Source organism: Diadema antillarum, unplaced genomic scaffold, assembly GCF_040938485.1.
Source record: "Diadema antillarum isolate AM-2024a unplaced genomic scaffold, OU_Dant_1.0 scf00000180, whole genome shotgun sequence".
NCBI lineage: Eukaryota > Metazoa > Echinodermata > Echinoidea > Diadematoida > Diadematidae > Diadema > Diadema antillarum.
Genome location: NW_027271069.1, coordinates 2,193,426 through 2,209,625, shown reverse-complemented (window position 1 = coordinate 2,209,625; position 16,200 = coordinate 2,193,426). Strand labels below are relative to the sequence as shown.

The 16,200-nt window shown below is 37.6% G+C and overlaps 1 protein-coding gene across 1 annotated transcript in view; it reads left to right on the top strand.

The window, feature by feature from the left end:
- The first annotated feature begins 5,458 nt into the window (after nt 1–5,458).
- The window catches only part of LOC139723018 (O-acyltransferase like protein-like), a 28,622-nt gene continuing 17,880 nt past the window's right edge, over nt 5,459–16,200 (top strand). The window contains exons 1-8 of the mRNA XM_071634296.1: nt 5,459–5,516; nt 6,083–6,192; nt 8,620–8,803; nt 9,391–9,560; nt 11,965–12,034; nt 12,988–13,084; nt 14,266–14,600; nt 15,876–16,043. Of these exons, the coding sequence (XP_071490397.1) occupies nt 5,459–5,516; nt 6,083–6,192; nt 8,620–8,803; nt 9,391–9,560; nt 11,965–12,034; nt 12,988–13,084; nt 14,266–14,600; nt 15,876–16,043 (1,192 nt within the window). The remainder of the gene's footprint in view (nt 5,517–6,082; nt 6,193–8,619; nt 8,804–9,390; nt 9,561–11,964; nt 12,035–12,987; nt 13,085–14,265; nt 14,601–15,875; nt 16,044–16,200) is intronic.

Sequence of the window (16,200 nt, the reverse complement as noted above, 5' to 3'; positions counted from 1 at the left end):
ACGGACCATAACCCCTTGCAGACTCAAATCACAATAAAATACCGAAAATCATAACAGCGTATTTATCACATAAATTATGGTATGAACACAGATTTGGTTACAATAAACCATTACCCTGTGCAGGCTCTTGATTACAAAAAGTGACCTGACAAACATCATGCCTGCCGGGTACAGATCTCAAACAGCTACAGTCTAAGGAAGCCCATGCCCGAGGAATCAATTCGGAGAGAACCAGCAATGGGCTTGAACACAAGGAATATCTATAAATAAACCATTTTTGTCATTCAATATTTTACGGATTTCTCTTCTCCCATAGCTGCAGCGCAAACGATCACCCCGTCCCTAGTATGCCCCAACAAGATCCACACGCTGGGCAAGTACACGGTTGCCAGGGGCAACTCTAAAGCGCAAGGCACACGCCGAATTCGAACAAGATGAGGGTTAACATAGGGCCTACTGTATTGTAATACACTGTACAGCCGGTCCAATGCGTAAGTGGAGAAGAATATAGCATTCGGCTGATACTGTATGCAGTTCAGATGGCACCCGTAGCAGATGCCATCCTGAACAATAAAGAGAAGACTGTACAATTCACCCTGGGTAACCATACACAACCTGCATCAAATGCTTAAGCGTGTTGCATTAATGATAATGGAATGTAACTTGCATACGTTTACTGCTAAAAAAATGAGTAATTTGGGAGCATACCTCTAATTAAAAAAAAAAAAGACATCAGTTGTTGGAGTTATGACTGAGAATGCCAATTAATCAGAAAAATATTTCGACCAGAAGAGAAAGAGAAAAAAAATCCCAAAACTCATATTTTATTTGTTATTATTACATCATGAAGGGTATTTATCAACAACAACAACAAAATATTAATTGCAGGTAGGTTTAGTAAATATTTAAAATCATAACAACTCGCATGTATTGTAATGTGTACGTGGAGGATTAGGTTGCATGGACCATAACCCCTTGCAGACTCAAATCACAATAAAATACCGAAAATCATAACAGCGTATTTATCACATAAATTATGGTATGAACACAGATTTGGTTACAATAAACCATTACTCTGTGCAGGCTCTTGATTACAAAAAGTGACCTGACAGTCATCATGCCTGCCGGGTACAGATCTCAAACAGCTACAGTCTAAGGGAGCCCATGCCCGAAGAATCAATTCGGAGAGAACCAGCAATGGGCTTGAACACAAGGGATATCTATAAATAAACAATTTTTATCATTTATTATTTTGAGGATTTCTCTTCTCCCATAGCTGCAGGGCAAAAGATCACCCCGTCCCTAGTATGCCCCAACAAGATCCACACGCTGGGACCGCCAACAGTTACTACATAGGGCAGGTACACGGTTGCCAAAGGCAACTCTAAAGCGCAAGGCACACGCCAAATTCGAACGAAATGCAGGTTAACAGAATTATGTAGGGCCTATTGTCACGCCAATTGTATTATAATACACTGTGCAGCCTGTCCACTGCGTGAGTGGAGAAAAATATAGCATTCGGCTGATGTCAATTAATCAGAAAAAAAAAACTATATCTCAACAAAAGGATATAACTTACTATCATTATATCATAAGGGTATTTATCAACAACAACAACAACAACAAAACTTTAATTGCAGGTGGGTTTGATGAATATTGAGAATCATAACAAATATCTCTTACATGGATAATGCGGTAGGCGTGGATTTGGTTGTCACGGACCATATCCCGTGCTGGATCTAATCGCAATAAAATTCCGGCAATGATATCAATATATTTATCACATACACTATGATATAACCATAAATTTAACTACAATGAATCCTAATCCCGTGCAGGCTCTAGATTACAATAAATTGATCTGACAACCATCATGCCTGCAGGGTACAGATCTCAGGCAGCTACAGCGTAAGGGAATCCTTGCCCGAGGAATCAATTTGGAAAGAACCAGCAACGGGCTTGTTCACAAGGAACATCTATGAATAAACCATTTTTATCATTTATACGGATTTCTCCTGTTCCATAACTACGGAGCAAAAGATCACCCCATCCCTATGCCCCAAGAAGACCAACACCCTGGTACCGCCAACCATCACTATATGGTGCAAGTACACGGTTGCCAAGTAAAACTCTATAGCGAACAAAGCACACACCAAATTCGAACAAAATACAGGTTAACATAATTACATTGTACAGACAGCCGGTCCACTGCATGAGTGGAGAAGAATATAACACTCGGCTGATACTGTATTCAGTTCAGATGGCACCCTTTGTAGATGCCATTTTGAATAGAAAAAAAAAAACAGACTGGACAATTCATGTAGAATCCCCTTGGTTGGATAGAATAATACGTACAATATAATCATTTAGACCTTGATTCTGAATACCCGTGTACGTCTGTTGCCAATTTGAAAGATCCTCATGGATTTTATTGCATAGGTCTATACGCGTGCAATGTAAATTCGAATATTCCAGTGGGTTGATTTTTCTTCAAATCTTGTCATCATTACTCCAACCAGGGGCCCGTTCCATAAAACTTGTCATTAGTGACAACTGCCACATTTCTATGACAAATTTGCTCTCAGTCAATCAGATGCAAGGATTTCAGTAGCTTGTCACATCTATGACAACTTGTCACCGATGACAAGCTTTATGAAACTGGCCCTAGGACTGAAAAGGGGGAATGTTAAAATCTCATAAAATGAAAATATTTTGTGCAAAATTCTGTTTAGCACTTGGAGACGATTAGCACTAGATGGTAGATATTTTGTATGCCTATTAGATAAATTACTGAAATGATACCTATATGGGTGCTCGAATGGTATTTACAGTAATTGTAGAGCAGTGTGGTTTCGTTTACCAATGTTTGTTCGCAGTACTATATGCTCAGAATAGTTGCTTTAAAAAAATATTGAAAGAAGAGGGAACTGCTCCTCGCTAGGTTTGTTGCAATTGAGTAATGCTGCAGTTATACATGTACATTAACATGACACTTTGTCTTTTGTAAAATCAATGGATTGAAGAGTTGGTACAGTAGGCCTATTGGTGGAGATAGGAATTGGGCTTTTAACTTTTTGCGAGAAATCGAGAAAACACTTATGATAATAATACAGCGCATACTTGTAAAAGGAATTCAAAGTTTATTTGATAAAAATCGGGTTTGGAATGACTGAAACATCCAAAAAAAAAAGTAAAATAAATCAACAACTAACAAAGTGTGGGTCCCACACTATATAAGAAGAGCTCTTTTTTTTATATCTCAGCCATTTCAAAAACATTTTTCATCAAATGATGAATATCGAATTCCTCATAGAATTACTTGCTCTTTCATATTTCATAGGAGGTTTCTCATTATCTCACTAAAAAATGTTAGAAACCTGAAATTAGGTCTCAACCAAAACTGTACGTTCCCTTTAAAGCAGTAATTGGCTCCGCATTTAACGTGTTTACTTTAAAACGACGAAATGAAGAGAAAGACACCCAACATCTCAGGAATGACCAGCCATGCCAGCATTCAGAGCCAAAATTTCCTTCAACCGAATCAAGGTCTAATGTCACAAGGAGAGCTAAGAAAACATCCCATTCCACCAACCCTCAAAATAACGCAATCATTCCTTACCTTGGTACGGTTTGTTTCGAAGTTACGCAATGATATGATTTTTAACCCCATATAATATAGCTCATGTGACCACTGCATTTTGAGAATACAGTGATTACCATTCTTATCGAAGCAGGCTATTTGCTGCACGTTGATTGTCGTGGTTACTATTTGCTCGAGTGCAACTTAAGACAACCAGCAAATGAACGCACCTATTTGGCACACTGTTAGTTGCTCTTCACATTGTTACAAGGTTAAAGGCAGATACCCATAGTAGATTTGACATACTCATTATCGCCGTATCAGAGTTGAAGCAGAGGAAAACGCATTTTATATCATCCATCTCTCATAGTAACTCCTGTATACCCTTTCCCCCTCGCTCTCGTTAAAGGTAGTGTTTACCGTTTGGAGCAGTGATTTAAAAAAAAAATGTTAGAGACGTCACATTTATTTTGATGCAAATGTGTATATCAGTAATTGTATCACAAAATATCCTTTCATGTAAAATAATTGAATGAATTCAATGAAGCCTAAAATATAACGGGATATCACTATTTTTCTCAATAAAGTATTACTGTAGACAGTTTTGTGTAGAAACATTTGTTTCCATTTTTGTTCATATTTTTTTACACCTGTCAAGTCATATCATAATGAATTAAAGAAAGATACATTCGTTGTTTCTATTCCTATCTCACATCCTAGTACTATTTGTAAGCACTAAAGCTGGGTTTTTGTTTCATCTGCAAATGATAAATAATGCCTTAAATGGGTCTTCGATATTAAGTCTATGGGAAAATAACGACAAAGGTCTTATTACAGATGGATATGAAAGGAGCTAAAGAGATCAACTGAAGGTGAAACTTTCATATATTTCACATAGTATTTTTTTTTCTTCTCTACTGATTATCCCATTCGACAATGAAATGAATTATTCCGTGGAAGAATGAGGTCTTGCTTCAAGAACTTTTAGACAGTAGAAATCCTGTTAATTAAACGGCAAAAGTAGAACATGTTTAACATTAGTAATCAAAGGATGTAGGTTCTATACGTGTTTTACAAGAACCTGCTCATCCGCATAGACGGAGAGCAACATTGACTCGCTGGTCGAAACGTTAAGACGAACGAAACTATTATCTTTGTCATTATTTTGCCTTCACAAATATAGTGCATGCCTACGTCAAAGTTAAAACAAAGAAATCTTGTATGGTTAAAGGAGAAGAAATACTGTTTGCTTGTGTGATCGCAAATGATAATTATCTGTCCCATCTCTGCCCTATATCTGGCAAAAGGAGGCAGCGGACAAACGTGCACTGCATGTGAGTGGTTCTCTTCAAAACTTGACAAACATGGAGAACGAAGACAACCTCTCAAATAGAGTATTATACCTCTGATTTTGATAACTTGTCATTTGCTACCTTTTGTGATATGGTAGGAGAGAACATTTCCTGCCCCCCTCCCGTCTCCCCCCCCCCATCCGCCTCCACCACTTTTTTCCTCACCATACTGTAAAGAAGTGTTCCTTAATCGTTTGTGTACTTTGAGTAACGATTAGCACAGAAAAACCTAGAGCGATTGACTGTCCAAAGTCCCTGGCATAGAAAGGGTTAACCAGGATTACCGAGCGTTACATAAAAAGACCAGAGTAGCCATATTTGCATTGATGTACAGGAAGGTGAATGAGCTCTCTGAGCAGAGCGAGCCAGATTCTGTATCGGGTCTAGCCGCGTCTCTCCTTCTGCCACAGTCATGCAACAGTTAGTTGGCGGTGCAGGAAACTTCAAAATGGCTGCAAGAGTGACTTCCGGACTTTCCTTACCTTTGCTTTTGATTGTCATATTCGGGATAGCGTGTAACCTGGACATGGCGGTAGGACAACTGAATCCACATGCGGAGAAGTTTTTCTCAAGTATTCCCAAAGGTTGGTTTCAAACTGCTTTGAATTATTATCATGTCCGGTATTTTTTTTCGGTTTTGTTTGTTTGTTTGTTTGTTCGTTGTTGTTGTTGTTGTTGTTGTTGTTTTTTTTTTTTTTAACAGGATCTATCATAATCATACAATAACTGGAGCAAACTTACATCTATGCAGAAAACAAAATACAAACTTACATCTATGCAACAAATAAAAGTGTAAAATTCATCGATAAGGAAGTTACATTGATTCGTTTGAATGGTCGCTCGTTTTCAATGCATCGAATAGTACTGGCAAGCCTCTCTGAAAAAGAAAACGTACAAGATCGAAGTACGTCGTCAGAAAAAGATAGAAACAGAAATCATGTAAATAGAACGACTGAAGACAAAGTGCCATGAAAACCAACGTGGGTGAAATAAAGCATAGGTATCGATGGTTGAATAATATCATTAATGAACAACAACAACAAAAAAAAAAACATCCATGTGACTAAAATAATAATCTTACAATACTCCAACAAGCATTAATGCAGAAAGAATCACAATTTGATGGTACATTCTTTATGTATGTCTTTAGCGCAAGATGGCTATGAAACTATGTCCGCTCTGAAGCAGCATTTCGCCGAGAACGGAATGGACTATGACAGCGTTGCTGAGCTCATGAGCGATGACGCACGATTTGTAGAGGTAAATCAGGAATAAATTATCCATGGGACATATTTTGTTGCTTGCTGATAATGCACAATCGACAATTGTGTGGAATGGATGGACATGTGCATTTGTTTCATGATGAAATGGTTGGTTCTTGCATCGTGTTGAAGATGAATTGGAATACACAAAAAATTCGATAATCATGCAGCAACGGGATTGGCATTAAAACTAATTGAAACTAAAACGGGAACATTCGTAGAGAAATCGTTAATAACAGCCGCATCTTTGTCAGCCAGATATCGTGGAAATTATTAAACGACAACGATTTACTTGAAAATTAGATTTTTTTTAAATCAAAACATTTGTTAGATAGGTTCACGGTTTATGCATTATACGTTTATTTTTCCTTTTACGTCCTTTCAGAAGTTTTAATTTGCGTTATCCTTTTTTTGTCTAAAGTGACTTGCTACTAGAGAGTGAATAATATTGTTCCATCCAATATTTCGGAACATTTTCCAGCAAAACTGGAGAGTTCCACTTTTAGCATAAAAAAGTGTTGTTACTACCGATGATGATCATGATGATGTTGTTTGCAATGATTATATTGGTACAGTTGACGATTATGATGACGGTGATACTATACCACTTAAAATGATGATATGATGATACTTTATTATAGCATCTTTTGATATTACTATTGCATGTTGTGATTACGATTACTATTTAGTGTGACATGATGAATAATCATGATTATCAATTCGCAGATAGAACATGACAAGTTAATCTTTCTTTTGGAAGTCCTTAAGTGGGCACACATAATGGAGTTCCGAAGTCTTAATCATGACCGATTATCACCAACACCTATCAATGTCGATAAACCAATAGATAATCCTCTTGCTCAAAGAAGTCCTGGGAACCAACACTTTTCATTTGTGACCCTGCACCTCAAAACAAACAAAACGTCGCCAGACTTGAATTTTTATTTAAGACCATATTCTGAAAGAGAGCAGACTTTAAGCTTTAAAATGATGTATAACTCAAATCAAATGGACTCTCCTAACCTATCTAAATATTAGAAAGAAAGCACAAACTCAGGAAAAGTGTGAACTGAGAAAAGAGGCTCTGAAGTACAGTGTCTATTCAAGCGCTTAATCTTTATACCAAACCGTGCTGGCTGTGCGATGAATGGGACAAAAAACAGGAAGAAGTAAACCACAAGAGTAACAACAATGAAGGGATTATCAGATTAAACTGAAATTACGCATGCCTCATTAACACATTCTGTCCATAATTAATGCCAACTTTCAAAGCTGTAGCGCTATCTTTTCAAAAGTTATTAGAGTTGAAAGTGAAGAGTGTGGACAAGGTTTTTCAGAAATGAAAAAGGGATTCTAAAGACACACCTAATCACACTATTCTACCATAAAAATGTTCGAGATAAACTGCTAAAAAACACACTTTCCAGCCCGTTTTATGATACCAAATTTTGGCATAATGTAAAAGAAGACCCGCTCTTTCAGAAAATATGAAAAAGTCAAGTTCGGCTAGGTTGACCCATTTCACTTATTTTCAGTCCTCACGCAAAATCAGTGTGTGCGACTTTATGTTCGTTTTGAGGTGCACGGTCACATTTGTTATATCAAAATTTCGTGATAGTCCAACAATGAAACAATTTATATGAGATATGCAGATGGTAATATTTGGGACCTGAATAAAGTATATTCCGTTGTTACGACAATGTCATTATTTCAGTCTTCGTCCTATATCTGTAGTGCAATGCATTCATTGGTAATGCCCCTACATGATGGAACGATGTGCACTTACATAGCCAGATTGCTATGAATGCATGTGAATAATTATAGGATATGCTGAGATTGAGGCGTGTAAGATTAGACAAGGCGCTACAGAGATTTATCGAACATTCCAGACTCTGGACTTCTGAATATCTGTTCTCTCAAAATTCTTACAATGATCACACAGGTTTACTTTTTTTTTGTTGTTGCCAGTTTCCTTTAATGGTTATCAGTAATCATTATTGTGCAATTTAAAAAAAAATGTCGACGAGATGAATGCCATTTAACTCGTGATTGTACTTCAGTCTTTACATATTTCGTGTTACTGACAGTTTACATTAAAAAAAGAAGACGTTGTATCCGCTCTTTACGTATATCAAGGATTCTAGTTGTATTGCGTGCGAGGTGGGAATGCGCATTACAATCATTGTTTTTTTAGCATTCCTTCGTATGTCTAGAATTCATCTATACCAAATTTAAATCATTTTGCAAACCTATGAACTTCGTTTATTGATGACCTTTATTGCAATGTAATTTATGGGTTTGATATCTGCAACGATATCCATGTTTCTGTTAGAAATGCAAACGTAAATTAATGAATAAATGAATAAAACTATGGTCTCTGTTTTTCTTCTGTTTTTACGTGTTCCTTTGCGCGTTCTCGTCTAAGTTTATGACGAACGGCCTGAGAGATGTGGTTAAGAAGGCAAAGATCCAAGTATCACCCACTGGAGACCGTTCGTACATCCTGGACGGGGAGACTGGTCCCCTGGGTGTGGTCTCCGCCCGGTGCATTGACGACAACCTGCAGTACTTGAGTGACATACGGAATAATGTCCCCTACGCCAGAAGAAGTAAGTTTCTTCCTCTTGCACCCGACATCGATCTGCCCTTCTTTATATTATTTATTAATTTTTTTATCTATTCTATAATGCAGGATTGACCCGTATATAGCTTTCTCTTTCTCTTTTTTGTTGTTGTGCTATTCCTATTGTTATTGTTGTTATCTTTCTCATCAAAATTATTCCAGCGTAGGACTTTCGCTTGATGAATACAAACGACCTCAATCATGTTTAGAAAAAAAAATACAAAAACGTTTCTCTTTCTCTCCCATCCACGATTCCTTTCTGTCTCTCTCTCTCTCTATCTCTCTTTTCTTCTCTGTCTCTTGTTTTTATTGTGTGTCTGTGTGTACCTCTCTCTCTCTCTCTCTCTCTCTCTCTGTCTCTCTATCTCTATATGACAAAATATCTATCTCCCTATCTATCTATATATCTATTTATCTATCCTATCTATCTATCTGTCAATGTATGTATGTATGTATGTATGTATGTATCTATCTATATGTATGTATCTATCTATCTATCTCTTTCCATGCATCTCTCTTTCCCCATCATCCCTATGTGTTTTGCTGTTTTACCCTCTTTCTGTCTCTCATTAGTGTACAGGTCTCGCGGCCAGCTGCCTTCAGAGAAGAGCCTGTATACACTTGGTTTCCAGGACTTCGGGGACTCGTGGCTATGCGAGTCAAACAAGGAGAATAAAACTTCCGGTGTGCCCGCCTTCGACGGCCAATACTGTTACAGTTACATCTACGCGTATGGCTTCCCGGTATGTACACGCCGAGCTAGGCGATGTTACCTACATCTTGTAAACATACGAAGAGTTTGTTCGCAAAAACCGATAAGTCCATATTTGCCAAATGGAGATATTTGCGATTAAAGGTCAATAAAAATAAAGAGAAAAATAAGAAAATGTTTGCTTCTTTTGACCATAACTTCAAATATCTACCTTATATGTAGTGACCAATATATCATTTAAGAGGTATTATTTTGTACTTTATGACTGAGACAGTACTTCAAAATCTTCAAAAATCGACTTATCGGTTTTTGCAAACAAACTCTTCATTATTACAGTCTATCTGTAAAACAAAGATAATTGTAACGGCGATTTCTTTCCATATTTAAGTACAGACCTTAAAATTTAAGGGGGAGGGGGAGGGGTTACCTCATAATTGAGGTAACCCCTCCCCTCCCTCTCCCCCTCCGGGTTTTTTTTTTTGGGGGGGGGGGGTGGGGCAAAAGTCGAAAAAGACTTAAAAGTTTCTATGCCTTTATTCACAGCAAAGATTTCAGTTTGTGTACTTCTATATTTACAAAAAGTTTTTGTGCTGCGAAGATACATAGCTCTCCACTGTTAGGTTGTTTTAATCAAAACAACTTATATTCTTTTGAACTTTGACCTCACTCTTCTTCCCAAAGTCAACAAGGACACATAACAATGTTTTGGCTTTTTTTTTTTTCATTCATTGAAAATTACTAAGTGCGTACTTGTGAGATTACGTCTCTGATAAAGACTAGTTTGGTATGACAACTAACAAATTCTTCAAATTTATTTCAATTCAATTCAATTAAATTCATTTCACTTCGATTCCATTCAATTCAATTCAATTCAATTCAATTCATTTTCAATAATCATTCATACTAAATTATGGTATGAGATGTCGTATCCATTTCATTCGCTCATTTGAAATGAAGCTTTGGGTGAGAAAAATTGTGACGCCAAACATGCGATACACGAGTGCAGAACTTTTTTCTTAGTTCTTATTTGTTCTTCTAATATTCCTTCAATTGCTAACACTCCTCGTATAATCATTTTTATCGCAAATTCCTCTTAAACCGTTCCATATGGGAACCTGGTGGCTAGTGTATTAAGTCTATGGAGATTACATGATTCAATAATAATGAAATGGAATAAGATGGGCTCTTTTTTCAAAACTCATGAACACACTACTCCTTTGAGGTTTTGAGTTTTCTGCAATTTGTCTCCCTCTAACAAATGAAATGTGTAAGATTGCAGCTGCTCTCCTCCCTCGTTGGAAACTGACCACACACACGCACATACGCACACGCACACACACCAATAAACACACATACACAAACACACACACACACACACACACACACATGCTTTTATTTTATTCCACGTCTTCTGCTACTAGAGCAAAGTTTCATAGCCTTTGAACGATTTATTCGAGTTTCATAACACTTAGTGTGATGATGTGTATCTCCAATTTATCTGCATTTGTTGAATCCGCCTGAATCCGCATTATAATGAAAGCTGCCGGCTGCCGGCTGACAGATTTTGTTCACTTGCGTATAGAAATAACTTTTCAGACTGTAATTACGTGACGCTATTTGCATAGAAAAAAAAAAATAAAGCTTGGTCAGTATAACTTAACCCGTTTGTCACAACTGTTTTGTGGCAGGGGAAATACAGCATTGCGTCATACTTTGACAAATCGAATCCTCCAGAACCGATAAGTAGATGAAGATAAGGAACCAGATATTCTTTATAACGCTGGGATAGGTGGGGGAGGAACGATGAGCTCCCTAGACCTTTTGACCCCCTAATAACTATGAGATATGTACATTGACTTATTTAGCGCAATTATTTGTCGGCAGCAGTAGGGTTCGGGAATCCACAAAAAGGAGCTACTGTTTTCTCTCTGAGATACTGTGATATCTTTTGCAAAGACTACTGCGCTGGTGTATGACAACACTACTCAGAATAGGCAAATAGGGACGAGCGAAGAACCATCAGTTTTGGTATTTGAAGTGTCGCCTAAATGGACGCAATGAAGACCAATGATATCGTCGTATAATTGATAACAATGGTGAAGATTTGTAATGTATACCGCCAAAATCAAAACAGTTGAAAACGTGATTAACCGAACAGAAGAAACACAAATCTGACATGATTTTGATGGTGATCGCCACTTCATTCTTGTTTTAAATTTCAAAGTTTATTTCTCTTTTCGGCGAAACATAAAACATTTCACTTCCTTTCATAACGGAGAACAAAGGCAAACAGAACACCGTAGAATAAAAAGAATATACAATAATTGAGGAACCTTCAAGTAATATTACATTGTGATTAAGAACGGAAGTGGTCGAAATAAAGTATGCATTAATGAATGTACTACCATGTTCAATAATCGTCTCGTTTTTCACAGATGGTCGGGTGGGGTATATGCACACCGAGTACATGTACCCAAGACGAAATACAGGCTGTCTATGCCATCTGTGAGTAAAAGATCACTTCTCTGCATGTATGCAACATGCAATAAAACATCAATTGCAATTGACTGTCTTGACAAAGACGTTTGATTATTTAAAGTTGTGTGTCAGAATTTTCATTGCAGTCCGCATAATTACATAGATACCTGCTTGATTTTTTTTATTATCTCTTCAAGCAGTGTCCCTCGATTATATCTGTAATTCCATTTTATAGAGAATAATTTCTGTGCACTTGGGAAAACGTCAGTATGGACAAGCATCCTCAGAAAATTTCGCATGCAATTGATATTTTGGAAAAAACGGACTTAATTGCAAAAGGGGATATTTTCCTCTTGCCATTTTTTTTTCGGACAAAATAAATAACTGAAAATGATATTGCATGAATATCTGTAAGTTGTCATTGTTTTTGGTTTTGGCAAATCCTCTTTTGTGAATTCAGAGATTTTCAATACTCGCGCCTCTTGCATCATATCTTATATTTGTCCGCAGCAATCCAAGTCGAAATTTATGCATTGTGTCCGGATTGATTAGAACGAGTTTCCAATCAATTCCAGTTTTCCCTAATAGGTTGCTTACAATGAATACTGACAGTTTTGCAAGAAGAGCTGTAGGGCTATCGATGTGCATGCTCCATGCCTGAATATATGTGCATATGTGTAAGAAATTCAGCATTATTCGAAATTTTGACATTTTGATTTTAACACTTACCTTTGATAAAATGAGAAAGCAAAATGTAGAAAGCAAACCAACTGAAAATTCGAAAGGATTTGTATGGAATTAAAACATTGCAATTTCTCCATGTTTCGGAGAAACTTTCACAAATCTCCAACAGCCCAAGCGAATTATTGACTATGTCACATTGTATACTAAGAAAAAAGTAAGTCCTATATCTTTCTTATGTTATACCACTGTGCTGTTGATGTTGATTTTCAATTTTTCTTTTCGTTTGATCATCGCAGGGTGGTTTGTGCTGGGAGCGAGGGAATCGATGTTCGTCGTAAGCGAATGCAACTCACCTAATTCGCAGCCCTGGCGGGACTGGGATATCGCTTTCCTGTAAGAAAAGCTCTCCCCCCCCCCCCCCCCCCCCACCCGTTTGATTTTGAATGGGGTATTGCAGTCACTCATACACGTGCCTCCGTCATACACCTGCCTCCGTCTCCCTTTATACAGTTGACTCCCAATATAACGAAGTTCTCGGGACCTGCAGTTTTCTGTCGTTAAAATAAATTTTGGTTGTACCCGAACAAATTAAATGATTAAAAAAAAAAAAAAAACAGAGCGGGTAATGGTGCGGAGTGATTGTTTCACTTCGTTGTATTAAACTGGAATTTCGTTATAACCGTGTTCTTTATGATGGGAGTGCACTGTACTTTATTAGATTGATGAGGAATTCGTACAGAAATGTTATAAATACAATATTCAAGTCTGAATGTAGACAGCATTTAGCCTAAATTTTTGGAAAATGATGATTTTTTAAAACAATAATAAAAAAGATAGAAATCTAGCGGTAATGCCATCGGTCTTGCTTGTCCAAAACGGCTTGCTACACGTTGCATGATTTTCATGACCTCCGTGGCAGTCACAACCCAGTGAGTTTGTGATGAGATATCGATGAAACGTGACGAACATGATTATCCAATGGTAAAAATATCTAGAAACTTATCTTATGAAGTGTATTTGTACCATGGCATGATGGCTGACGAGTTGAAGTCTTGACAAGGAGAAGTGCAATGTTCGAATCAAGTTTCGCACACACGAAAAATACGTTTTCTCCCTAGAGCCCCCTTGACTAGACTTTGGTGCATTGATATTGGGGACAATGAAGACAATGACATTGTCCCTAATGAGAACTGTACTTTAAGTAGGAAATCACGTTGTTTACGAGTATTGATAGCAACAGTATTCAATAATTAATTGTTGAACTCAACGAATTCTACTTCCAGTCAACGAAATGTAACATCATGTTCACATCGTATTAGGGCAGTTACCCCCCCCCCCCCTGTTAGATACTTAATTAAATGGTTAGAATAAAGACTAGGGTCAAATTTAGGGTTAGAGTTTGGGTTAGGTTTAGGATTAGGTTGAGGATAGTGATTATGGTTAGGGGAAGGGGAAGGGAAAGGGTACGGGGTAATTTCCCAGGGGGTTAATTGCCCTTTTTACATATGGGAAAACTGAACAAAAATAAAATGTATAATCGAGTCATGTCATGAACCTTCTCTCGTACTGTACAGTTCAATCATGGCGTTTATGGTAGCTTTAGTAATGGTCGGCTCTTCCTACGAGTTCTTCTTTCACAAGCGCGTTCTCAAGAACAAGGTCCTCCGGGCGCCGATCAAAGGAGCGGAGGAGAACATCTACGAAGAGACGATGGACGAGAAGAAGATGGTCGATTCGTCGGTTGATGACCCGGAAGCAATCAAACACGCAGCCGAGGTGAAAAATGGCGGGATGGTGAACGGGGGCTTTCAGCACGACGAAAAGAACCTATCTCACAAACCCGCATCCCTTGGGGTCGCCGAACGAGGAGAGGTTCAGGAGAAAAAACCCAAAGTCAATCTTGGTTGGGGTGAGCTGAATTTTCGGATAAACATTTCATTTCCATCTGCGTTGGAAATCTAGGCAAGAGTAATTTTTTTCTATTTCACAAGATAAACAATGCAGACTGAGTAGCAAAAAGGAAATGTTCCAATTAATGCAATGATTTCTGAACATTGAAGTAAAATTAATAGAAAGCAACTAATGTAAAAGTTGATAGCATCCCATTGCGTCCATAACGGACAGTAATACGAAAAAAACCTAACAACAACAACAACAACTTCACTTTGAATGGAAATCTGACTGTAGGCTGAAAATATTTTGGTGTGTATTCCAAGGCAAAAATATAGGGAAAAAATGGAGGAAACATTGTACTTCGAGTAGCCTTCGAAAACTTTTTAGATTTTTTTCGGATATAACTGCCGCTACATATGCCGAATCGTACACTTAATTCAGCGAAAATGCAATTTCCAAAAATGATACATAATATGTTATATTTGAAGAAAAGCGCCGAACTTCTACTTCTGATTCCATGACGTTGAAAGTTGAAAGTCTGTTTGTAGTATTTAGCAATTGTCATTGGGAAACAGTGCTATGGACGCTGGGAGATGAATGGTTTAGAACGAGGAGGTGAGGTGGTCTAAAACAGAAATATACCCACTGTGTAAAAACAAACAAACAAACAATCAAACAAACAAAAAACATTGCAAATCCGGTTCAAGGTATCAGAGGAGCATAATAATACTTTGACACACTATGGCCCAGTAATTCCAACACCCCAATGCTTACAAAGTTCGGTAAGCGTCAGAGATACCGGTTTGCAAACATGAGCCATGGCCTTCCATATCAGAACTGAGATCTTAAAGGGAACGTATAGTTGTTGTTCATACCTAATTTCAGGTTTTTAACATTTTTGTTTTTGGTGAGATAATGGGAAACCTCCTATGAAATATGAAAGAACATGTAATTCCAAGTGAGATTCAACGTTTATTTGATGAAAAGTGGTTTTGAAATGGCTGAGCTATCCAAAACAGAGCAATTCCAATACAAGGTAGGATCCACCATTTGATAGGATCGTTTTGTTGTTAATTTGTTTTTGTATGTCTCAGCCATTCCGACGCCGATTTTCATCTTATAAACTTTGAATTCCTCATAGAATAATAGTTATGCTCTGTATTATTTCATAAGTGGTTTTTTTTTCGGTATCTCGAAAAGTTACCAGTCCAATTCTCATCTCCACCAAAACTATACTATCCCTTTAAACAGCTTAGTTGTCTTCTTTTTTTCGTCTTCTATACCAATCAAGCTATACTTGATGGAATTCTGATGTCCTTCTCGGCGTTAACAAACCTTCCCAAGATGCTCAGTGCCAAGAAGTCCTCCAGCACACTGGCGGCTCTGAACGGTATTCGGGTCTTGAGCATGTGGTGGGTCATACTCGGGCATACCTGTCAGTTCTACTACGGATACTTCGGTGAGCATTTCAATTGGCTCATTTCCCTTCTTGTTTAAACGTAAAATTTGTTTACTTACAGTTTCTTTGCTTGCAGGCAAACTTCAGCCCGCGTACGTTCCCAATGAGGTAAACATGAGCTACATTTCCCAAGAAGGGAAACCTTAGTCGCATTTCC